The 24,449-nt window shown below is 43.1% G+C and overlaps 1 protein-coding gene across 1 annotated transcript in view; it reads left to right on the top strand.

Annotated features, from left to right (window-relative positions):
- The window catches only part of syne1a (spectrin repeat containing, nuclear envelope 1a), a 131,232-nt gene that overhangs the window by 50,832 nt on the left and 55,951 nt on the right, over positions 1 to 24,449 (top strand). Inside the window, exons 57-78 of the mRNA XM_086264230.1 lie at positions 3,052 to 3,229; positions 5,374 to 5,556; positions 5,747 to 5,890; positions 7,118 to 7,273; positions 8,197 to 8,361; positions 9,170 to 9,342; positions 9,512 to 9,665; positions 9,834 to 9,977; positions 10,249 to 10,413; positions 10,613 to 10,930; positions 12,039 to 12,194; positions 14,979 to 15,149; positions 18,112 to 18,438; positions 18,788 to 18,940; positions 19,202 to 19,369; positions 20,271 to 20,447; positions 21,567 to 21,713; positions 22,691 to 22,816; positions 22,925 to 23,101; positions 23,252 to 23,517; positions 23,714 to 23,870; positions 23,980 to 24,378. Of these exons, the coding sequence (XP_086120356.1) occupies positions 3,052 to 3,229; positions 5,374 to 5,556; positions 5,747 to 5,890; positions 7,118 to 7,273; positions 8,197 to 8,361; positions 9,170 to 9,342; positions 9,512 to 9,665; positions 9,834 to 9,977; positions 10,249 to 10,413; positions 10,613 to 10,930; positions 12,039 to 12,194; positions 14,979 to 15,149; positions 18,112 to 18,438; positions 18,788 to 18,940; positions 19,202 to 19,369; positions 20,271 to 20,447; positions 21,567 to 21,713; positions 22,691 to 22,816; positions 22,925 to 23,101; positions 23,252 to 23,517; positions 23,714 to 23,870; positions 23,980 to 24,378 (4,204 nt within the window). The remainder of the gene's footprint in view (positions 1 to 3,051; positions 3,230 to 5,373; positions 5,557 to 5,746; positions 5,891 to 7,117; positions 7,274 to 8,196; positions 8,362 to 9,169; positions 9,343 to 9,511; positions 9,666 to 9,833; positions 9,978 to 10,248; positions 10,414 to 10,612; positions 10,931 to 12,038; positions 12,195 to 14,978; positions 15,150 to 18,111; positions 18,439 to 18,787; positions 18,941 to 19,201; positions 19,370 to 20,270; positions 20,448 to 21,566; positions 21,714 to 22,690; positions 22,817 to 22,924; positions 23,102 to 23,251; positions 23,518 to 23,713; positions 23,871 to 23,979; positions 24,379 to 24,449) is intronic.

The following is a 24,449-nucleotide window of genomic DNA, read 5'->3' as shown; positions in this document are numbered from 1 at the left end:
TAAAATCAAATCCTGAGGTACTCCATAATTGATTGAGGCATTGGAGAAAGAGAAGCTTTATTAGCTATTAGTCAACAACCTAGCCAACCTTATCCTTTAGACAGTTTTTATTAAAAGCCTGTGATTAATACAGATGATCAAGTGATTATGATGCAACGTGCAACATAACGTATAAACAAGTTATTTGCTATTTATTACTGTACAAGTATGTGATTCTGCAGATACCTGACATACTTTTTAACTGGCATATTATATAAAAATGTGTCATTTTAATGATTCAATTAAACCTGTCCTCATAATTATTGTTGATGTCACACATTATTCCATATAACAGTCTTAAAAACAGCTGTTCCATAACACAATAACAAGAGCGGGAAAGGAAATTTCTCCTTAATTACAGCTCAAAAGCCAGGGCTATGTTTTATAAGCTCTTTTGTGTGTGTGTGTGTGTGTGTGTGTGTGTGTGTGTGTGTGTGTGTGTGTGTGTGTGTGTGTGTGTGTGTGTGTGTGTGTGTGTGTAATAACACACAGAGGTCTGACGTCCGTATCAGCCAGGTGAAGGTGGAAAGGTGACGGACAACAACAGAGTCACCAGTTGCTAAGCGACATTTAACCGTCTTCCCTCACTTCCACTTATTGACTATGTTTGTGTCCTTCCCCAGTTTAATTTTATGCAACGCCGAGTGTAATTTTTTAGGGAAATTACAATTTTTTGGAAGGTCTTTTTCTTCACACTGATACCCACTTTAGTCTCTTTACTGAGCTCTAATTGCCTGCTTTAAACCCTCAAGTGAGCCCGTGTTCAATGAGCACCACTTGTTTGTGAACGCACCGTGCAGTGCCTTTTCAAAAGAACAACAGTGCATACAAAAGAGCATGCACACACACAGCCATGCACATTCAACGCATTCATGTACAAGTATAAACTTCTACCGTAGCGCAAATGATCTCCTTTATTTGCTGCTTCTCTGAAGATTTACTGGCAGACAATCTAAGTGAGGTCAGCTTTTTGGAAATGCTTTGGCAGCTAATTGGCGTAGACTGCTGATTGGCAAAACACCACCTTTCCTTATTCGTTTGGCTGTTTAGTCTGTAATAGACTTGGCCTGTGCGCTCTTTGCACCTGTCCTGCATTTAAGCGCTGCAGAAAGAAGAGTGCACAGACAGAATGAAAAAAAAAAAGGAGTCAGAGGAGAGGAGGAAAAGGCAATAACTCCCCTCCGCCCCACCTCCTCTTTATACCGCATGCCAGATTTTGTCTGTCACAGCAGAAAAAGTGCTTCTTTTACACCCGTGCTATCCCCACTGTGTTACCCTTTCATGCCCTCATCACACCGTTAAAGCTCAAGAGTGTCTGTGCCTGACTTTAATGCGTGTTTCAGTGCATTGAGATGCTACATGAGGACAATGTGTTTTTTGCCATGTTTTTCATACCTCTATTTCTGATAAGTAACCTTATTTCCCTGCTGTCATCCACGTCTCCCCCTTCCTCCTTTAACCTTCACACACTCCCCACAATGTGTGAAATCCAGTAATTGTTTTTCTTTTTTTTGTCTTACATCATGTTTAAATCTATTTTGAATGAAACTACATGTACATAGATTTTTTTTCTTTATCCCAGAGTTGAAAGAAAATAATTCTGCTGGTTGTACATATAGCTTATCCATATATGAACTTGTATCTATGTTGGTCATAACACACCTCACAATTTGGTTATGTAAATTTAGTGCCAGGGAGCACTGAGCAGAAGTGTGTGAAGGAGTATGGAGGTCAAGAAGACGGGTGGTTGTGTAGTGCGTCATGCTGGAGATTTGAATCTGAAATAAATTTTTTGTTGTTGCCATTTTATACTTTTAAATTGCCTAATATGGTAAAATACCTGAATTGTGTCTGGTTATAAAAACACATAACTGATTGTTGGTCTCATGATGTACTCAAAGCACCATTAACAAATTTAAAAAAATAAAAAATCTCATTGCCGATCATTTTGTAGCTGACAGCTGGTCTCCCACCCCCTCATGTGCCAATCAACAACATCCGCTCCCACTGGGCTGGTACTTTTGCTGCTGGGTCTTTTCTACTCTAAATCAACACACCAAGGCTCATTCACACATTCATAAAGATCTTTATTTTGTACCCTTAAGTGCTTTCTGACTATCATGCACACACTTAGACTGCAGTCGATGGATTGGGAGAAATTTTGGGGTTCAGTATCTTGCCCGTGGACACTTAAGCACAATTACTACAGGGGCTAGGGATCAAACCACCAACCTTCCAGTTAGTAGACGACCCAATCTACCTCCTGAGCTGCTGTAAATTTATTATCACGCTCCGTAAAGTTAGGAGTTGTCATTAAATTTCGCTGACATTTTCATTTTGTGTGTTCTGTTTGTGCATCCCTTTAGATTATTATGGTTTCTTGTGTTTTTAGCTATCCTTTAAAGCTTCAAATCTCAGTCTCATTCAACAAGTGATTTTATTATGCTTCAGTTACATACCTGCTGTACCTTGTGGTTAATATATTAATAGCAGAAAAATTCCTCTGGATGAAAAGCTTCATTCTCCTAAAATCCAAATTTGAAAGTGTACCTTTGATATTCTGTCAAGCCTCGCTGTGACCGCTTCCTCACATATCTCCTCCATCTCATCTCTTTCTTATAGCATCAAGCTGTCGTGCCTCGTTCCCTCCATCTTGTCACCCATGTGAACTCTTGCCCCAGTCATATGTTGCCTCTCAACCCCCCTCCCACACAGTGCCCCTTAGCGCCATCCCCCCGCTCTCCCTCTTTGCCCCAGCGCTCATTCCTTCCACTTCACCCACTTTGCCATTTCTCCACCTTCTCCCTGGCTCATCCTCCATGACGTGAGTACAGTCTGGACAGTATCAGAGCATCAGCACGTGTCTCCTTTGTTTTGATGGACACATGGGCAGTAAACACTTCCTCTGTTTGTAGCTTCGTTCTTTCTTTGTTCATTTCTCACGGGAGATTTCAACCCATGAACAACAACTTAAATGAGGCCTTTTCTTTCTTTTCTTCTTCTTTCCTGCAGTCTGAGTCTTCGTGCATCCAGGGAATGTCAAAATAAGGAGCGCTTGTTGGAGCAAAGGTTTCGTGCAGCCCTTAGAGACTTCCAGCAGTGGCTGGTCAATGCCAAAATCAGCACTGCCAAATGCTTTGATGTGCCACAGACTGTCACAGAGGCCTCCTCTGCTTTGCAAAGGATTCAGGTAAGGGATATAATTTGCAAAACCCTTATGTACAGCTAAAAAAAAAATTATTCTTCCTGTGTGTGTGTGTGTGTGTGTGTGTATGCGCATGTGTTTTTTAAGGGGACATATAACTGTAGTAAAATTGAAGTTCATTGTCTTCTTTGCACAGGTGTTTTTCCAAGACAGACTTACCTGATGCAGGAATTAATCACAGATTTAATCACATTTTTGTCATATTATTCCAGGGCAGACTGAAGTAATACCAGCATATCAAGCAGTTTTTTGGAGATGGAAACGTAACTAAATATTACTGTAGTCAAGTCTTTTGAGAAATAACATTTTCAATAACTTGTTTTGTGCTCATTCATATTGATGTCTCGGAGCTGCCAGCCAGTGTGGCCGTATGATATTTTTTCTACAGGCAGATTGCTTCTGTGAGTGTCTGTTGATAGTAGAGGTAGGGAGTGTCATTTATTCACTTACATAAACCAGACTTTTCCTGCCTCTCGGGGTGATGATATTAACAAGCTTCTTGTCATAAAAGCCATTTGTCTGCTCCTTGAGAAGCTGCAACCTTGCATCAGTTTGAGTCCACTTAAATCCACTCTTGCTAATTACAGACTGGTTCTCGCTTTTTATTTTGTTTCCATAGAGGCAGGCTAAGCAACAATATGGTACTACAAAGAAAAGCAAAAGATGTAGTAGTTAAACAATCAATCCTCTTTCATTGGATGTTTGCTCAAAGGGAAGCGTGTGTGAACATGCCCACTGTTGAGTGTCTGCTGGTGGGCTTGTTGGAGTGATGGGACCTGCAGTAGCCTGGATAAGCTAGAAATGGGCTCATAGCCAAAAGAGATAAGAGAAAGCTCCACAGTGGGGTCTCTCAGCCTTTCTCTTCAAAATATCTGTGTGTCTCTCTTTCTGAGAAGTCTCTGAAATTCTGGCAGGTCTGGCAGCCTCTTCAGAGCACCGCAGGGTTCTGGCTAATAGTCAGCTGCTTGTCTGTGAAGGTGGACATCCCCACATCCATGCACCGCATTACTATCAAGCAATGTGCTATTATTTCTAAACTCTGCATTCTCAGACCATATTTTGGAGCTCTTAGATGATCGACGAAGCAGTGAATCAACAGTTAGGTGGTCAGGGAGAGTGAGTTCAAAATGGCAAAGCAACGTGTGGTTATTTGACAAAATAATTTGCTGGAAATCCTCTGCAGGGGTTTAGCAAAGTCTGCTCCTTTAGAAGTTTCTAGTTTTTTGGATGAGAGGGATTTTCATACTTTCTGACTAGAGAGGCAATCATGTTTTATTTATTATTGACTTGGTGAGGAATGTGGAACAATGTTTCCACATGGCTGACCTCCAGGAGGGCTAGCGTGGGAGGGGCTGGGGTATCCATTGTGTCATGCTTAATTGGTGGTATACGGTTACACTGGCAGGGTGAGAAAGACAGCAAGTGTGGAAAAGAAAAAGAGCGAGCAAGTAAATGAATGTAGAACACAGAGAGCGAAACGGTGAGAGACGCAGACTTTCTTTTCTTGAGTGTGCCTTTTACTTTACCAAGTGTGTGTGTGTGTGTGTGTGTGTGTGTGTGTGTGTGTGTGTGTTTTGAGGAGGCTGAAGCTAGATAGTGTGTGTAAGTGATGTGCTGACTGCACAGATGGTGGAGTGGTCCCTGCTGCGCTACTGTCATCGGCTCAGCTCAGAGGGAGGGGTGTCTGTGTGTGTGCATGCTGCATATGCGTGTTTATCCTAATATGTGTGTGTACATTGCCGGTGGGTGTGTATGAAGGCGCTTTGTAAAAAAGAAAAAAAAAAGCAGACACATTTCAGGCTCATTGACTTCCCTTATCTGTTATTGCGTCTGTGGGTCAGGCCACTTCTTCATATGCATGTAGAATTAGTAATGACTTCATCTAATGTAATTACTGCTTTTCACAATGTAGGGTCACATTCTGGGACCTTGAGAGAAAATTTGTTGACAATGTAGAGAATGGCTTTGTTACCCGTCAGGCACTGCAGCAAAAGGCAAAAAAAGAAGAAGTTTGGGATAGTCATTCAGTCTTTTTTTCCCCTCCTTTCACACCCTTCTCCCTTTGTGTGCGTGCTTCAGTTAAATAGTCACTGCTCCTTTGTCTTTGTCTGTGTACTGTATCCCCTTAGGAGTTCTTGAGTGACAGGGAGAATGGCCAGGCCAGGCTTAGTACAGTAGGAGCCAGTGGGGAGCTGCTGATGGCTGTAGTGTCCAAGGACAGGGTGGAGGGAATCAAGGCCAAGGTGGCAAATGCGAGAGAAGACTGGAAGAGCCTGATGAATAACCTGCAAATGAGAGAAGATGCTCTCAAGGTTGGTGCATTGTTTTCCGTGCTTAGCAGATGGCTGCAAAATTACATCAATGTGTATTTAATGTGCAAGAAAGCAAGCAATCATTAGTTTCATTTTTTTATCAGAGTGCTCACTTTCTCTGATATTTGTACAGTTTGTGCAAATTCAGAACCTCAAAAGGTGTATTTAACAAGTTACTTCACATTTGCAGAACCTGCAGGCCCAGATGACAGAGTTTGAGGCCAGTGCTGAGCCTCTGCAGGAATGGCTGAACAGCACAGAGGTCAGAGTTCAGGAGAGCAGTGCTCGCCTACATGACCTTCCAGCCAAGAAGCAGGAGCTCAGCAAACTACAGGTACTGTGAAGCCCACAGTCGTGCTCATGATTCTCCCTGGACATTACAGTCCTCTTACAATGACATTACTTCTGCGGTTATTGTGGCTGATGAAGGGTCAATCTGTTAGTCCACCCCTGTAGCAGTACATCAGGACATTTTAATCAATACTGTAGGGTCCATTTACTGTTAAATTGCATTACGTTAGTGAGGCTGCCCCTTTTACATTTCTCTTCTCAGCTGCTCTCACTGATGTTTTCTAATTTCCTCTCTTCACTCAAATAAACCTTGTCATTACACCGCAAATTGAATATTAAGTAGATTTTCCAAGGATACTAAATAGTCAGCTCTCCATCAGATATGGATCCCTGAAGTACAATTTCAATTCACTGGGGAGAAGAGAAGGACCTAATTACATTTTTCGAGCACCACTGGATCAAAATAGAGCTGCGTCTTGACACAATAGTCAGAAGAAAAGTCCAGAAATCTAATTAATTCTCCTTCTGTCAAAGCTGAAGCACTGCGTGGCTAAAAGGCCTTTTTCAGGATGCGATAACAGCCTCTGCCACGTCTGGCAGAGACAAAAAGGGAAGACAGGCATGAAGCGTTAAAAAAGATAAAACTGACAAAGGAAAAAAAAAAAATCAAACCCATCTCAAAGCTCTGCTCGTATCATTGTTGCTATTTTTATATTTATTCTGTCCCCCACTGTAGCACTTCTCGTCATTGCCTTTTGTCTGGTCCCTGCAAGCAATTACATTTCTTCCCACAGCACCTGAAGTACAATAAAACACACAGGCTTCAGTCTCTGAACTCATGTAGGGAAAATCCTCCTTACCCTTTAACATGTATACAACCCGTCTTTGGATTACGTTATCAGCCGTGTCTCCTGTGCCTCTTCTTTGCTGTGGTGTCTAACCTAATAACAGCATTTATATGTAAAAGTGAACATCAGGAGAAATACTGCTGATGCTCGTGTTCCTCTGTTTTTATCCATGTATTTTGATGTGCTCTAGTGTGTACTTGTGACATGTTAATCCCATATCCCTCCTCCTCTGCGCTTCTTGTGCCTCGTGTCTCTGCTGTCATGAAAAATGTTATGTTTTCTGTTGTTTCATTTTCACCTCTAATGGTGCTCACACACAACCATACTTTCCAACCCATCACTTTTTCTGTACCCTGCGCTCACCAACATCCAATTGCTCCGTCTCTGTTTTTCCACCACTTGCCTGCTTCACATCGGCTTAGTGTGTGCTGGAGGAGATGGCGTGTCAGGAGGTAGAGCTGGGCAGGCTGAGGGAAAGAGCTCATCGACTCTGGGAGGGACAAGCAGCCGGAAAGGGCTTCGTCCACAGAGTATCTCAGCTGTCAGCACAATACCTAGCCCTCAGCAACTTAACCAAGGTAACACCGCTCACGCCTTGTAACCTTATTTCTAGCCTTTCCTCTCTTTATGCTCTGCTTCTATCACAGACTGCTACAGTGTGCTGAAATGTGCCTTGCTTAACCCATGTGCTCTTGATAAACACTAAAGAGCTTTCTGTCCAGCTGTGGTGTTCGCTGTTTTGTTGTATGATCTGCCGTGTCATGGACTGCTGCCCCCTTGCACATTAGTCATGTCTCCAAGGGAAGACCTGGTTCCCAGAGTAATTTACCTGAGCTCAGTAATCTCTCTTACCTCTAAAACGCCCTTGTGCTTGCAGCCTCATCAGCATAAAAGGGCCAAGACTGTGCAGCGTACCTTTATCCACTAAAGCACTTCTGAAATGTCACAGCTGAAATGTGTCACTGCTTGAGAAGCTGACCTTTGTGGAGCTCTCATTAAAGTGGTCGCACTCGTATGATTAATTTGATACATCACAGAACAAAATATTACGCTGACCACAGAGCACCATTCTGTTACCTCGGGACAATGAGAGTACCCCGGCGATGATGAATGGGATTTATTTACTTTGCTGGCCAGCCAGTGAAGTGCTATTTTTAGGTCCTCTTCCATCCTAGACGTGGAAACAGGAATGAAAACACTTCAAAAATTGCCACCAGTTATTGAAGCTTTTACTTTCTGCGCTTTGCAGATCCACAGATGTTGCAGATGTATGAGTGATGACTGAAAACACAATGCGTTTTTTTTTCTTGTGCTATAACATGTGGGTGGGAGAGTCTCTAGAGATGTCTATCTGGGAAAACAAGGCTGTAATTTCAAACACGAACACAGAAAAATATGAAGAAACTGTTGTTGTTCACTGGAAACACGTGTAATGTTAAACTCTTTGGTAAGGAAAGACTTGAGGAATATAGTCACATTACTCTACTTTAATATCTAACAGGACAAGGCATCCAGGATTGAGCGCATTGTAGGGGAACACCGCCTTTTCTCTGAAGGACTGAAAGAGCTCCAGGACTGGGTGTGTGAGGCTCAGCGGGTCCTCAACACCTGCATCTCCACCACTACAGACAAGGGCTTGTTGGAGGACCGGATGTTACAACTTGAAGTAAGGAAGGAAGACATGGATGGAGTTCTTTAAAGGGATACACAAAAAGTCCATTCATGCACATTTTCCTAGCAAGACTTTTCTTTGCTGGCCGCTAGGAACAAAAATGAGTATTCCCTATTAAGTTGGCGTGTGGTTGCTGTAGCTTGATTAAATTTGTTGCGGAGAGCTGTACAGATTGCTGTGGTCCCCTGCATGTTGCACACAAGATACCAAATTACCAGCAAACAGCTGCAACCAACAACCAAGCAGCAGTGTAATTAAAAAAAAAACAATAAGCCGTGAAAGTAATGCCTTACCGTTGAAACCAAGACAAGGTTCTCCATTTCTTGTTTGCGTCACAGACTTCACAATTTCACAGCCACCTACCAAGAAGTTGTAGAGTGCTGGCAGATAAGTCAGTTTCCATGCAAGAAACGGAGGATTGCAGCAATCTGTTAGTGACCAAAGCAATCACAAGAAGGTTATCAGTCAGCACCGTCTTTACAAGTGATTTCACCCAGCGACAGCAGGAAACCTCCAGCTTCCACCGACTAGAATAGAGACTGGTGTTGCCCTGTTGCCGACCAGTCTCTAGGCCTGTGTGACTGAGCCCTCCCTGTAACTGAGATATTGTGTTTAAAATTTTCAGAAGTAAACATTACACAGGCTTATTTTACAAACCATACAACTGCAGATTTCTGACTTGACACAAGTTTTATCTGTAGATATGTTGCATCTATTTTAATGGTTTAGAAAGAAACAGGGCGAGATGCATTTTACCCTTTAGAGAGTTATTTTCTGTCTGTGTGTTCACCTCTATCTGTAGGCCTTACTAACTGCCCGTCAGGAGAGGGAGATCCAGCTAAAAATGCTCTTGACGCGGGGAGAGGCAGTCCAGAGGAACACTTCAGCTGAGGGAGTCCCGGTGATTCGCAAACAGATCCAAGACCTCAAAGACTCGTGGGACTCACTGCTGTCTGCCTCAATCCAGTGTAAAAGGTGAGCATGGGGCAATTAATCTGTCAGTCTTTGATAAATGGGACTGGGAACTGCCTAGTTTCCCTTGATGGATTTCTGCTAGTTGAAAGGTTAAAGGGATTATTAGATTTAGCTGTTCAGAATCTTGTTTGTTCCCTCTGTGCTAACTTTGCCTTATTTATGGTCACAGTCAGCTGGAAGGTGCTCTGTCGCAGTGGACCAGCTATCAAGAGGATGTGGGTCAGTTTATGCAGTGGATGGATCGGGTTGAAGAGACGCTTAGCTGCTCAGACAGACAGTACTCTGAGATGAGAGACAAGACTGCTAACCTGGGAAAGACCAAGGTATCAAATGCCACTGTAGACTATCCAAACTCTGTATTTAGATTAGCCTGACTGTAATTTTAATTTAATTAAAATTTTAGCCATTTATCCGCTTTAGATTCATGCAGTTACATTTATACCTCAGAGCATCCCAGTTGCAATGATCTATGGGTTCTCCTTTCTTTCCAGCTTCTCTATGAGGAAGTACTGAGTCATAGCAGTCCTCTGGAGACTATTGCCACAAAGGGTTCCAATATGACTGAACACCACACGACACAGCAGGAGGTGCAGCAGCTGCAGTGTAGATACAACTCCCTCAAAGAAAAGGCTAAGGTGCTTACTCAGAACATACGGCTTCATTTTTTCCTCTGCAGGCATTTGAATAATAACCGAATAGTTTGAGTGTATTTCTTTAAAAGCTTGCTTCATGCTTTTTCAGAAATTAATTATTATTAATTATATTCCCCAAAATACTGAAGGGCATGAACTTGTTGAAAATTTTACTGACTTGCCTAATAATTATTGTAAAATCATTACACATATTTCTCTTTGAGCTTGAACTGCTTTCATCCATTAATGTTTGCGTCTTGTTTATTTTTTGCAGAATGCAGTCAGCAAGGCCAAGGAGCTGGTGCTGGTGCATCAAGAGTATCAAAGGGGGTTACATGTGTTTGAGGACTGGCTGGAGAAGGAGCAGGCCTCTCTGGCCTCATTGTCCCATCCAGAGGGAAACGTGGATACACTTGAGAATACACTGCAGCAGCTACAGGTAGAAACACTGTGGAGTTTTATGTCAACTCTATATGGTTATGATCAGAGAAGAGAATAGCTGCAAACTTTTAACCCTGCCTACGCATAGTCGTATTTTTCAAAAGTAAAGCACCTAACACCTAACCCTTTCTAAATGTTTTAAGTCTTCAGTGACCTCCAGTATTTACTTTGTTCTTGACTCTTCATTTTCTTCACAGAACCTGCAGGAGCACTGTTCAAATGGCCAAGCCTTACTCTCCGCTGTGCTCACCAGCAGAGAGAGAGTAATCCCCTGGGGTATACCTCAGATCGAGGACCGAGCCCTGGACACCGCTCAGCGAGAGTGGGCGGCCTATCAGAGCCGTCTAAAGGAGACTCAAGGCCAGCTGCACTCAATGCTGACCCGACTGAGGCAGATGGGACATAAATTCCTGAGCCTGGCACAGTGGCTGGAGGAGATGGAGAGGGTAGCTAATATCAGAAGTAATCGGAGGTCAGACGCAACCACCAAGCAGATTCAGCTGAAGAAACTCCAGGTGAGAAAGAGGCCTGATTGCTGCAGTCCATATAAGATACAGGCCCTTGATATTTCATGCAACTGTCAACACTGTAAAGCTCAAAAGGGAACAACATACTGTCTTATTAGAAGAATTTATTTTTGGGGGCCAGGATGTAGAGACTTCAGGAAGCTACTTCCCCCAGCCAGGAAATTGTTTAGCGATACCCATCCATCTATTTTCTTCTGCTAATCCAATTCAGGGTCGCTGGAGGGGCTGGAGCCCATCCCAGCCACCATATGGAATACCATAGTTTAATAATATTTCAACAAATGTTTTTTTTTATTTCACTGGTCACTTCAGTCAGAGGTACCTTCTGGTTATACTGAAAACCAAACAGAAGAATATCAAGCTCACAGTTTCGTGATTTACATTTCAGGACACAGAAGAAGCAAACTAACCTAAAAACACAGCCACACATGCAGTAAGCTGTGAAGCATTGTGTCACTTTATACTACAGCGCATCACTTTGTCATGTTTCAAATAAAACAGCAGTATTTCCCATACTTGGTCTCCTCCCTCTGGAGCATGCTTCCTGCCACTGTCAGGATGCCAAAGAGTCTCAGTATTTTCCTTCCTTGCATTTACACACACACACACACACACACACACACACACACACACACACACACACACACACACACACACACACACACACACACACACACGTTGGGGATTCATATCTTGTGGGACATAATGCTTTCCCTAGCCACTTACCCTAACCATCAAAAAAGAAAGTCTAAACCTAACTCTTACCCTAAACCTGACCTTAACCCAATTGCAACCCTGACACTAAGTGTCCACTAACTCCATTTTTGAGTCTCAAAAATGCCTTCAAAGTTGTGGGGACTGGGATTTTGGTCCCCATAAGGGCTGTCGGTCCCCACAAGTGTAGTAAAATTCCAATTTTTGGTCCCCATACACACACACACACACACCCTTCTGTCCTTCTAGGCCCTATATTGTTTTGCTTGTAATGCGTTTTCTGACACCTGGCTTTTAAATGAACTTTGCTGACATATAAATCATCTATAGCTTTGGCAGTATGTAACTAAAATATTAAAACTTATGTGTCCCTTGTGATCAGGGGTGTCTGGAGGCAGTGCTCACACGGCAGAGTGAAGTCGATGGACTTTCATCTTTAGCCCAGGAGGTTCTGGAGGAAACTTACATCAGCAGTCGTATCAGTGTTACGGCCACTCAGCTCACTGCCCGCTACCACTCCCTGCTGCTCAACATACAGGTTTGGCGCTCTTGATTATCTGCAGTTTAATATAATAATATTGCCTTTATATTCAGTTAATGGTGCTTTGCATTTTCAGAGATCCTTTATCTATTTAACAGTGAGCCACATGAGGGGTTTGTTGTGGTGTTTTCAGCATTTGTGGTGTTGCTAACCCAGTTGTTCCTCTGTTGCTCCAAATGTACTCAGGAACAGTGTGATGTCACAGTTGTTTGTTTGTTTTTATTTAACACCATTTCACAAACACAGTCCCCTCAAGATGTTTTATATTGTAATGTAAAGGCCCTACATTCCTGCATGTATTTATATTTCTGCCTTTGGGCGCACTTTGCCAGTTCATGCATTTCTTCACTCACAGATTCTGCTTCCATCTCGGTTTCACCTGATTTACCCCGACCACTTAAGCTCCCAGCACGGTACTGCTTTTGTAGCGTGCAGGTGTTACACTGAGCTTTGCAACCCACATCAGTATGTTGTAGATGTGTGCTGTCACTTGAGGGCAGTGTAGAAAAATCAGCGTACTACAATGTGGACTGCTTTTGTTCATGTTTGTGCTAAAGTTGTTCCTTCAGTGTCGCCCTTGCAGCCATGAAATCAGAAGTCATAATAGTCAAAGAAGTTCTTTGCAGTGAACTAAAACTGAGCATCAGAAGCAACCATTGTCTGTGCTTCCATTCAGATGTTTATTACTCTGGGTTTATTATTATCACTGCCTTTCCTGTTCAAGCAGAGTTTGAACCAATCAGCATTCTGTCTACACATAGCTTCATTACCGCTGCAGAAGTATAAATCACAAATGTCTCACCTGTTCCTGTTTTCCTTATTTGTTCAATATTCATAAAGGCTCAATTTCAGCTGCTCTTTTCTCAGAGCCACCATGCCTGGTGACTGTATCTGTTACATTGCTTACCTCTAATTCTCCATTGTCATCACAGCTTTTTAAAACACTTCACCAGATTTTCTTACCTGCTTCTTTGGATCCACCCTATTGCCTACACTGCCAGCCTTGATATGTAAATGTGTAAACAAGACCTAGGTGTCATTGTGAGTTTAATAAATAAAAAGAATTAAAAACAAGCTGGCTGCAGGTTAAAAAAAAATTTGCGTTACCATCTCAATCATATATTTTAGAAAATGTGAATTTTTCATGCATTGCCTCTGGGGTCTCTTCCCACAGTGTGTTTTTCACACATGATTGTTCTCCCTCACTGTGGAATTTACTCCTGGGAGAGTTTTGACTTTGTTTCTGTAACACCCCATTGAAGTAGCTTTGAGAGTTATCCGTGTTACCCCTGCCGGGGTTGTTCTGTATACTCAGATCCAGCCTCTCTATTTGTCTTCTCCTCTGGGTTGAGGGGGGGGGGGACTAAAGGAAAATCAATGGGGCTCTGCTGGTCTGGAGCTAAGGCTGTAATTAAACGCTACAGAAAGCAATCTCACACCCTGCACCAGGAGTGGAAAAGCTTTGCCTGCACTGCATTGATTTTTTTTTACACCTTCAGTAACACATCTGAGTGTGCGTATGTGCGCATTTGTCCCCCTTTACTCCCTCACTTTTGTTTCTCCACCTCCGTACAGCCCACACCCTTCCTTTCCTGCTAAAATTGTCTCACATATGCATATACTTTACAGTCGTGCCTACACACATATGCAAACACATAACATCCCTCTCAAACTGTGGATGCCTGTAATTATACCGTGTGAAGTGTGGGCCATATGGGCTTGAGGTGGGAAGCTGTTACCTCTGGCTAGTCAGAAAAGGTGTGCACTCAGCACTATCAGCTAATTGGAGCTCCTCACCACAGGATTTGCAAGTTGAGTGAATAATGTGTCAAAACCTGCAAGAAACCCTCTCCATCCTCACGGTGTTATCGACTCAGAATATCAGTCAAGTGGATAATGCGTCAAAAGCATAAAAACCCACTCCTCCTTGTAGTGAAGCTATTGACACTGAGCAGATGAAAGAGTAGAGGGGAAACGGATATTTTCTGTTTTGATGGCTGATCAGAGAGCTTGTGGTCCTTGGTGACTAATGTTAGACTGCTGCTGGGGCAAAAATCACACCTTCAAAAGGAAAGGATACAGGCAGTGTTTTCTAGAATTACCCCAAAGAAATATAATGTTAGACTTTGAAGAGTCTCACCAATAATTCTGACATATGAAACACGAAATCTGTTTTGTTTGTGTTTTTGTCATTTATCCTCAATTTATATTTGACCTACAGCAGTCGACTTAATATTTCCGGGAAGGACTAATGTTGTTTATGAAAGAAAGGGAGGTTTAAGACATTTATATGAAGAAAATGGGTGGTTTTAGCCTGTTGCTTGCCATGTATAATTCAACTTTTTGGGATATAAATTAGATGTTCCAATAGGATGCTTTCATAAGGTTTTAAGTCAATAAAGACTAAAAAACAGGTAATTAAAAGCCATCCATAATTCACCTTTTGTGGATATAGGGTAGATGCTGTGGTAAAAAAAAGAAAGAAGAAGAAACATACTTTAACATAACGTTATAGGTGCATGAATGGAAAAAATAGGTATTTTTAGCCCATTGCTAGGCAACATGATGGATATCATAGTATCTGATTTCGATAAGTCCCTTCAGGGGTTTCAGATCTATGTGTGTGCCAAGTTTGGTTGCTCATCTCCTGATCGTCTAGACAGAGTTTTCAGGCAGACAGAGCTTTTATGTATCATAGTAAGATATTTATCCTCCTTAAAAATCCAAACTTAACATTTCTGGAACTTTTTTCTTCTGACCTTCGATTTAATCTACTTTCAGGACACCATCAAACAGCTACAAGAGGAGCTGAGGAGCATTGAAGAGACAGAGAATCTTTGCAAGTCCTTCACCGAGTGGCTTGGCTCGACTCTGAAAAGCTTCACAGCATTAACTGACACTTCTGAACCTCTAGACCAGGCGGCCATGGAGAAGAAGATGAAAAAACTAGAGGTATGTTTATTTAGTTTCACTGTTACATTTCTAAACCTCCACGGTTTAGACCCAAAGTGATGCATTTGGATAGAAGGTGCAGCGGTGCACCTAATGCACCTCCCTGAACTGTTTATGTCAAAGAATTTGAGCACAAACTCATATGAATCCAATTTCACAAGCCAGCAAACAAATCCTTTGTGCAGTTTTCTTTGGCAGCTGCAAAATGGCCGGTAAAATATGCATAGGCTTCCTGTAAAACTTGAAAAGCGTTCATTGTTCGTATAATATTTGGACAGCGCTCTCACCTAAGAGAAAATGACTGCAGCACTTTCTCTTATGTTCATTTCATCAAATTGGCTTTTGAGGGAGGTAGCCCTGCTCAGAAATGCACACACTGTAAAAAGAGAATCACCACTATAGTTTGCCTGGCATAGTTCAAATCGAGTGTGTAGAGGATTGGGTGAGAATGTGTGTATCGATCGGCTCTTTATGAAGACAAAGCGGGTGCTGCTTTAGAGGAAGCGTGGTAGCAGGGGGAGACCTCCCACTGTGTGTAAGAGGATGAAGAAGCGCCGGTGTCAGGAGCCTGCTGGCACAGACACTGTAATTGATGCAGTGCCCTTACTGCTTCAATACACACACACACACACACACACACACACACACACACACACACACACACTTCTCTCCTCAAACACTCGTTTCATATCATAAAACCCATCCAAAGTGCTAACTAACAAGCTGCAGCAAACCTATGAGTCCTCGCGCATTTTTTTTACTTCTCCATCGCTATATCTCATTTCTCTTTGTCTTCTTCACATACATCCAGAACAGCCTTAACACACACACACACCCGCACACCAAACATAGATGTTTACAATAGATCATCTGGTGCAGTCTTTGCAGTAATCCGTGTCTGGGATCGATGCTCTGTCTCTGCGTATGCACTGAAGACATGCTGCCACCACATGTGTCCTTCCAGCACTGCATATAACACACGAGCGCTTGCTCATCTCCTGCAGTGAGAGCTACAGGGCTGTTCAGTGAGCAGGGATGATTATGCATCGACACAAAGACCAGTAATCAATAGTTGTGTCAAGGGCCATTAGTTGGATTTGGACTTTATTTGATACTGTCAAAGTGTGAGTCATACAGTAATGATGGACTACCTCAGTTGTAAATGTGCTGTGAATTCATTGTACATATCGTGATCATGTAGAATGTAACATATAATTTAATTTGTCCCCTTCAACTGAAGCGTCTCTGTAGTTTTCTTTGACAAGATTTATTTTGAAATGACTGGCTCGTACAAACATGTAAACAAGGCAAAATGCAAAATAGAAAAGGGTTGGTTCTCATTAATAAGCACCCCCCCCCCCCCCTTTCTCCTCCCTCCATAATTTTTAATTTCATTCGCATTTCATAAATGTTCAAGGTCATATCCTCCCCAGAGTCCCTGATGGTTTCTGATGCACACAGTCAGAGTTTTTTCCCCAAAGGTAAAGGTAAATCGCCCCATTTTTTAATTCCATATTTGTAACTGGGAATAATGAATGCATTTAGTTTAGCACAGAAATTGACATATGCTTCTTAATTAATTTGAACAAAATTTTGAGCTATGCAGAATTAAACATGCTCCTTCTGTTCTGTGGTTTCGCTGCTTTTCATGCACTGACGGCAGAGACTGCTAAACTGCTTAAAGGGTCATTTTTGTAATGTCCTTCCCCTTCTAGTAGGTAATGTAACTGCTAAACATGGTTGGCAGATCCATAGTAGATGCAGTGCAGTAGATAAAAGAGCCCAGGCACTGATGCAGAATCACCAGTTACAGCAGGTGGACAAGGAACTTGACTGGGATAATTGGGTTGACGTGCTATAAGACAGCTACAGCAGAAAGGGCATGATGTCTTTAAGACCTGATATACATTGTTCACAAGACTGTACTGCCTTATGCTATATGGAAGCCGTAGAATTATTAAATTATATGAGCCTATGCAAGTTTAAAACCTTACGCTGATAACTTATTTGATGCAAAGACAGATTGTGAGCACCAAATTCTGATCATTCTCTTAAGTGAAGTCACTGATTATTTCAGATTCTGGAAGAACAAAATCTTGCAACTTTAATTCAACATGTAAACAACCACCGCTGCTGCTAAGATGGAAAACTGATATCAGGTGTGAGATGAAGAGGCAATAATGAGTTTTTCAGCACTAAAACTAAAGTGCTGTAACTGCAATTACTGCAGATTTCTTCTTTTAGCTCTTGGTAAACACAGAGAACTATATGAAATTGAAATGTAGTCAGTGTCGCTCATTAAAGCCATAAAGCGTGAACGCCATTACTCGAGTGACGAGCGAGCCTGGAGCATCACATTAAGCGGGAAGCATGGACGTGTGCAGACAGACGCGGCTCTTGTTATATTATATTACCAACAGCCATAGCTGGAGATCCGGGATTGCTGAAGTGAAGGCAATAACAGACTGATGATGAAAGCTAGATGGCATCCCATAGAGTGGAGGTGTGAGTGTGTGTGTGTGTGGCATGTTATGGTTGCCCTGGAAACCCTGCAGCTACTTGTGCCTGTTAAGGGCCTGTTATAATTGGGTCCTCCTTTCATATTATTCACTGTGGTTTCTCCCCAACATGACCTCCCAGTCCTCTCCACATCGCACCATGCAGGTGTCAGCCTACCCGATGAGTTCAAAGCTTTTCAAATGCACTGTAAGGCTTGTCTGGGTGACTGGGACAGCACCGGAGGTGAAGGACAAGGGAATCAGTGATCTTGTATTGAATGCCAGCCTCAAAGTCAGTGAAGCTATGATATAAATCTATTTTATCCAAGAGGATGATTTACTCTTTTCTTTCATTCAGTAGTGTGTAAACTGCCTTGGCTGAAGGTCAGTTAGTAACAAGCAATGGTGATAACACAGTAGCAGGACCCATGGTGAGCTCTATTCATGCTTTCTCTTTCTCCCAGAGTCTCCAGTCTGAGCTCCAGCACGGTCACAGCTTCCTGAAATCACTTAGGGAGCGAGCAGAACAGGCGGCAGGCTTCCTGAATGAATCTGCAGCTGAAAGTTTAGGAGGAGAAGTAGAGGCGCGTCTTTCCCAGCTGGAGGAGTTAGCCGGAGGCCTCAGGCAGGAGCGCAGCTTCCTTGAGCGGGCATTACTGCTAGCTAAGGAGTTCCAGGACCGGTACAAGGCTCAGGCTCAGTGGCTGGTGGAAACCAAGGCTTTGCTTCGTACGCCAGTGGAGCCCAAGGCTGAGCTGTATCAACGCAGAGCACAGCTGACTAAGTATAAGGTATAGTATAAAAAAAGTGAGGGGGACATCTGGATTAATTTTACACTAAGTGATTTTTTTCTCTTTGGCGAATTCAGCAAGACTAATATTAGCATAATGAACCACATGAGTGACCTTGCATGTCTGAAAATTAACTTTAAAAGTAGATTTGCTTTAAATAATTGCTGACCATTTTCCAGAGTCATAATGACAGATGCTTATTGGCTGCTTTAACAGCAGTTGGCATTAATAAGTAAACCCTATTAATAGTAAACTAGATTAAAAAAAAAGCTTAACATCTAACGCCACATAGCATACCCTATTGTGCGGAAGATACTGAAGATAAAGCTTGTCTGTTTGTGTGTTTTAGGCTCTGTTGCAGATGGTTCAGTCCCATGATGGAGCCATCAAGTCAGTGCTGGAAAAGGGCGACGCTCTACTTTCCTCTGTCCACTACCCCTCCATTCGAGATAAAATAAGCAAACTACAAAAGGACTACACTGGACTTTGTAATACTGCCTTGGTGAGAAGCTGTACACAGATGACAGTAGTTCTTTTTGAAAAAGAGGACAAACTAATGTACTTTCCATGCAGGCAGAGCAGCAACTTTGGAATCAGCTTCACATAAATTAAGTGCATGTGGATGTTTCTAAAAAGTTGTGTAAAACTAGCTTCTGATAAAAAACAAAACACTGTTGCTTCTCAGTGTCAAAGAAGCTTTCCTGCCCAGCTGTTGCATATGCATTGTCATCAGTATAGTTTGTCTGTGAACTGTGTGGCCCAGGCTCATGTGGAGAATTTGGAAGGCCAGGTGAAGGAACAGGAAGCTTACCACAACGAACTCCAGGAAGTGGAGCGCTGGTTGCTGCAGATGTCCAGCAGGATGGTGACCCCTGATCCCAGTATTAGCGGCAGCCTGGAGGCAGCCACTCAACAGCTGGCCAGACACAAGGTACCCAAATAAAATATTTCACTTTTGCTGTTTTTGGATTTATTGGTTGTATTTAATGACAAATCGCCTTAATTGGGGGACAAAAATGATCCCCTGTGGCCTGTACTACTACTTGATGTTTGTTTTATTTGATGTTAGTGTCATCATCATTTGAAAGGGTTTTGTTGCATATAGGATGCCAGGGTTACTGTCTTCTCAATAAATTTTACTTATGCCTCTTTTACACATGGGCACATACATATACATATACATATATATATAATTCCCTTCTTACCCCAGCGGGCAGTCTTTATCCTTGAAGCTTGGGTCCTCTGCCAGAGGCCTGGGAGCTTGAGGTTCCTAGGTCTGCGCTCTTCTGGACAGAGATCTCAGACGTTGTTCCTGGGATCTGCTCAAGCCGCTTGCCTAGCTTGGAAATCACTGCACCTAGTGCTCCAATTACCACTGGGACCACTGTTGCTTTCCCCCCTACACATCTGGTCCCTTCTGGGGATCCTTGGGGTTCCCCGGATGGGACTAGTCCCTTCTGGGGAACGTCCGGCTATCCCAGTGTCTCCCATCGATATACTGCTCAGACCTCATTTTGCTGGGCATAAGTGATTGGCATGGTGTTTGGGTTTGGCAATAATAGTGAATTTTACGACAATTAATTTGGAAAAATATCAGACTTTTGCTTTGGACATGAAACCATAAGTAATATATTAATAATGAAATGTTTTCTTTTAGTAGGTTCAGTCTAAATGTTTAACAGATGCTGGATTTAGTCATCATTTAATCCAGACAGTTTAATAGCTCTTTGTGGTCACTCTGCTCAAATCACAAATGTACAAGCTCATCTGCTATTATATCTCCACTGGAGATTCTCTCATAAAATCCTACGTGGTTACTTTATCCTCCACAGGCCATCATGGAGGAAATTGCAGGGTTTGAGGATCGCTTGGCAGGCCTGAAAGAGCGAGGAGACCACCTGATGGAAGGCTGCAGTGACCGTGTGCAGAGCAGGCTGAGACAGCAGGTCCAGGCACACCAGCAAGGCACCAGAGACAGCTACTCTGCCATCTGCAGCACAGCGCAGAGAGTGAGTGAGGAGGAGATGGAGAGATGGAGGGAGGGAGGGAGGGAACGTGGAGGAGAAGGGAGGGAGTTGTGGGAAGCTGAGAAAGACAGATAGTCTGTCTGTCTATGGAGCAGTGAAATGGTTAATACACATTCATGAAGTAATTCTTGGATGTCCTTTGGACGAGACGTGCATGCACAGAAACGCATGGTTTAGATATCAGTTCCGTTAATATTCCAACAGATTAGACAGCAACTTAATCCTAAATCATTCTGACACTTAAACCCATCTCTTAAGACAGCCCTTTACTGCCAGCGTAGAGGGCACAACCAATTAGGGCTGCCAAAGTGGAGCTCAACAGCAGCCGTATGCGGACAGACCCCACCGGCCAAAATCACTAACTCAATCTCGCCATATTAATCTCCGTGTATCCCCTGTCAGCTCCACTTTTTCATGCTTGAGCCAAAAATGATCACACACCACCATTCAGCGAATCTGGCGAGCCCCCATAATCCAGCCCCACTCTGTCATTTTGGCATCGTCTGTTCTGTCATCATAGCTCACCTCCCAAGACACTACCTCTACCACCACTCACACATCCAATCTGGCATTGTGTGATCCAGCCACACTTTATCACTACACTGCTGGCTTCTCTACAACTGCGCCTCAAGTGTTACGATGGCTGCCAACTGTGTCCCAGCGCAGCACAGCTCTAATATCCTGCCTGCCACTTGCCACCATGCCAGCCTTCTAGCCTTTGCCAAATACATTGGGCATTTTGCCAGTAGTTGCCCCCCGTTATTCCTCTCTTTCGGGTTCTCATATTAACACTGTCAATCAGACCTTGCTGTTCCGCTCTCCCCTGGAAGGCATGGACGCCTCCACATTCAACACCTGTTAAATATAACAATGAAAAACTGCCTAATCATTTGGGTTTTAATCTGTCATTGTGTTTGGCCATAGGTTTTGACTTCAAAGCATTGTAGCACTGTGTCGTCTACCAACAGTTCGTTGTTTTCACTCCGTGTTCTTGCATGTGTTTATTCTGCTACTGTTGGTAAAACAGAAAACATTTAAATGGTTTGCCATGCAGAGGTGCGTCAATAGGAGCACTTATATTTAGCTTCTTCTGTATTACAGGTGTATCAGAGTCTGGATCATGAGTTACAGAGACATGTGAGTCTGCAGGACACACTGCAGCAGTGCCAGACGTGGTTGAACTCTGTGTCAGAAGAGCCAGAGCCTCCTACACATCCTTCTTTCAGCCTCGAGGAGGCTTTACAGCAGGTTAGTAACCATACATACATAAAGTAAGTATTAGGGATGGGTATTGATAAGATTTTCACGATTTCGATTCCATCTTCGATTCTGTTTAACGATTCGATTCTTTATCGATTCTTATTTTTAAAAAAGGAGAACACTAAGGTCGATTAGCTTAGAACTTTGTTTTATATCTTCTCTTTGAACAAGATAGAAATTTAGGAGTAACATGGCCTTACAAACCCAACCGTGAGATCTTAAGAGATCCAGCCTACGGCTCTTCAATGGGGTGTCACAGGGTCCCCAGGAAAAAAAAATGTAAATGTAAAATAATAAAATAAATATTCTTCTGTAGCAATAACAAAGTATAATATAAATTATTCTGTAACAATTACACAAGAATATCCAGTAATGTCCCTGCCTACAATTAAACACATTCACTTACCGAAAATCGGAGCATCTGCTGTGCAAGCCTTTTACCACAAACTTAGTCACTGCTCGTGACATTCGTCTATCCTGACCTGAAAGGAGACGCTACCGGTAGACTGCAGCGAGAACTGCCAGCATCTGAGCCAGACTCTGTCTGTCTCTCTCATCATGGTCACCTAAATGCACAGTAATGGCAGGTTTTGTAATAAGGCAGATCGCGCTAACATAATATGCACTGTTAGTTGATTATTTACCTGCCGCATTAACAGGAGAGGACGTGCAAACGTTACTGCTGCTGCTGGGTTGAGATTCACGAGTCCGGAGCGGAATTAAAAACATGACATTCATTATCTACTTTGCAAGTATTGCAAGTTGTTTGCAAGTATTGCAAGTTGCCCGGTTGTCATCCGTTCCCGTAAAGTATAATCAAACTTTTGAGCGTTTGAGCCGCTTCGGCGCCGTGTTTCCTGCCAGGTAAATGACGCTCCGCAACGTGGTGAGAGAGGATGTAGTGAGGATATAATATGCCCAACCAGTAAAATCAATAAAATTAATAGACAGCTATATACAAACAGGTGAAGCAGGAGCGGGCTCTGCAGGAGCAGGCTGGCACTTACCTCCAGCTTGTGTGCGCCACGTGTGACCTGTGTGAGCCGAGGGTGAGGGAGACCGCAGCAGCTATCCAACAGGTCAAACTGCAGGTCAGTTCACTTTAAGAAGCTTTTAAGCAAAAGAGTACAAGTTTCAGCATGCATGTTTATAGCTCATATACCCATCGTGAAATGACTGCACTTTATTGTTGTGTCTAGATTGAGGAGCGTATGCTGCTTTGTGAAGAGGTAGCCGACAGCTGGAGAGACATCGAGGAGCAGAAGGCAGATCTGGAGACCCAGCTAATAGAGACAGAGCAGCAGCTTCAGAACCTCACCAGGAGACCTGCAGAGCTGGAGCCTAAGATTGCACAGAACCAGCTGGACAAGGCCCAGGTTAGATTTTACTATTTTACTTTTTTTACATTTTTTTTTTTACATTTTTTTACATTTACATTTTTCAAAGAGTTTTCTTTTAGCTAAAATCATACAATTTGAGTTGCTGCTCAGAATAATCCCAGAAACCAACTCTTATCTTTCTTCCAGGAGTTCCTGCAGCAGATTAAGGAGAAACAATCTGAGGTAACACGTCTGCATGAAGCCATCGGCAGGTTGATGGACGGACAGGTCTCTCCTGCCCTGGAGGAGATAAGGAGACTGAAGAAAAGCTGGATGGACCTGGGCCAGCGGGCTGAAGAGCTGGAAGCCCTGCGGGGGGAGGACATGCAGCGAAGTGGAGAGTACCAGGAGAGTGTTGTTGCTGTAGAGGAACTTTTCCATCAAGTATCCAGGGAATGGGACTACCTTGCTAGGTATCAGACTTTTTTGTTTTTATCAAGGCTGTAATGTCATTCTCTGCATGGCATCCACTTATGTATATACAGAAATAGCTATATATATGAATACACAACATAGTTTCATTAGTCTTTCTACCGCAATAGAGACAAAAGTTTACATTTTTATTACTATATCCCTGATGTCCCTTAACTCATGTATATATGTTACTAGGGCTGACACAGAGAGTACAAGTGAGCATCTAGAAGCACTCAGGAAGCTCGCCAGTGACCTAGAGGAGCAAAGAGAAACTCTGGAAGACTTGAGGGACCAGAGACAAGCTATCCTGCCTCGACTTAGCCTGCTAGACAAGGAGCTGGTCAAACAACAGGTGAGGACATTATTTTTTTCTATAACTGTATGTGTCCAGCAATATGCTAATGTGATCACACAGTCGAAGTAATATTGACACATTTTCTGGAAATATTGTATTTCATCAGGTGGGTCATCTGGAGCAGCGCTGGGCACAGCTGGAATCGCTGATTCAGCAGAAGATCCAGGACTCTGCGCAGATGCTAGAGGATCTTGCCCGAGTGGAAAATCAGCTGAGAGATGCCAGAGAGTGGGTGGAGGAGCAGCGGCCTGCCCTCACCTCTGCCCTGAAAACCAGCCCACCCCCCGATCTGGCCCAGAGTTTCCTGTTTGACCACCTGAGCGTATGTGTAGAGCTGGAGGCCCGTCAGCAGCTGCTCGGTCAGGCAGTGAAGGAAGCTCAAGCTGTGGCTTCCAGGCTGGGACTGAGTGAAAAGAGACGCCTGCAGGAGCTCGTTGAACAAGCCCAGACTGAAGTGGAGGCTCTCGGGGCTCGGGTTGCCCAAAGGAGGAAGTACCTTAGTAAGGTAACAGCTGGACTTATGATTTAGATTGAAAATAACATTTTAATTATGCCTTAAAGGGGCTAATTATATCC

This window comes from Aulonocara sp. 'chitande type north' Nkhata Bay, linkage group LG15 (genome assembly GCF_057382095.1).
Source record: "Aulonocara sp. 'chitande type north' Nkhata Bay isolate Kocher_YH1m ecotype deep benthic linkage group LG15, A_spYH_male_GT1.1, whole genome shotgun sequence".
NCBI lineage: Eukaryota > Metazoa > Chordata > Actinopteri > Cichliformes > Cichlidae > Aulonocara > Aulonocara sp. 'chitande type north' Nkhata Bay.
The sequence above is the reverse complement of the archived record's forward strand: the minus strand, read 5'-3'. Positions and strand labels throughout refer to the sequence as shown.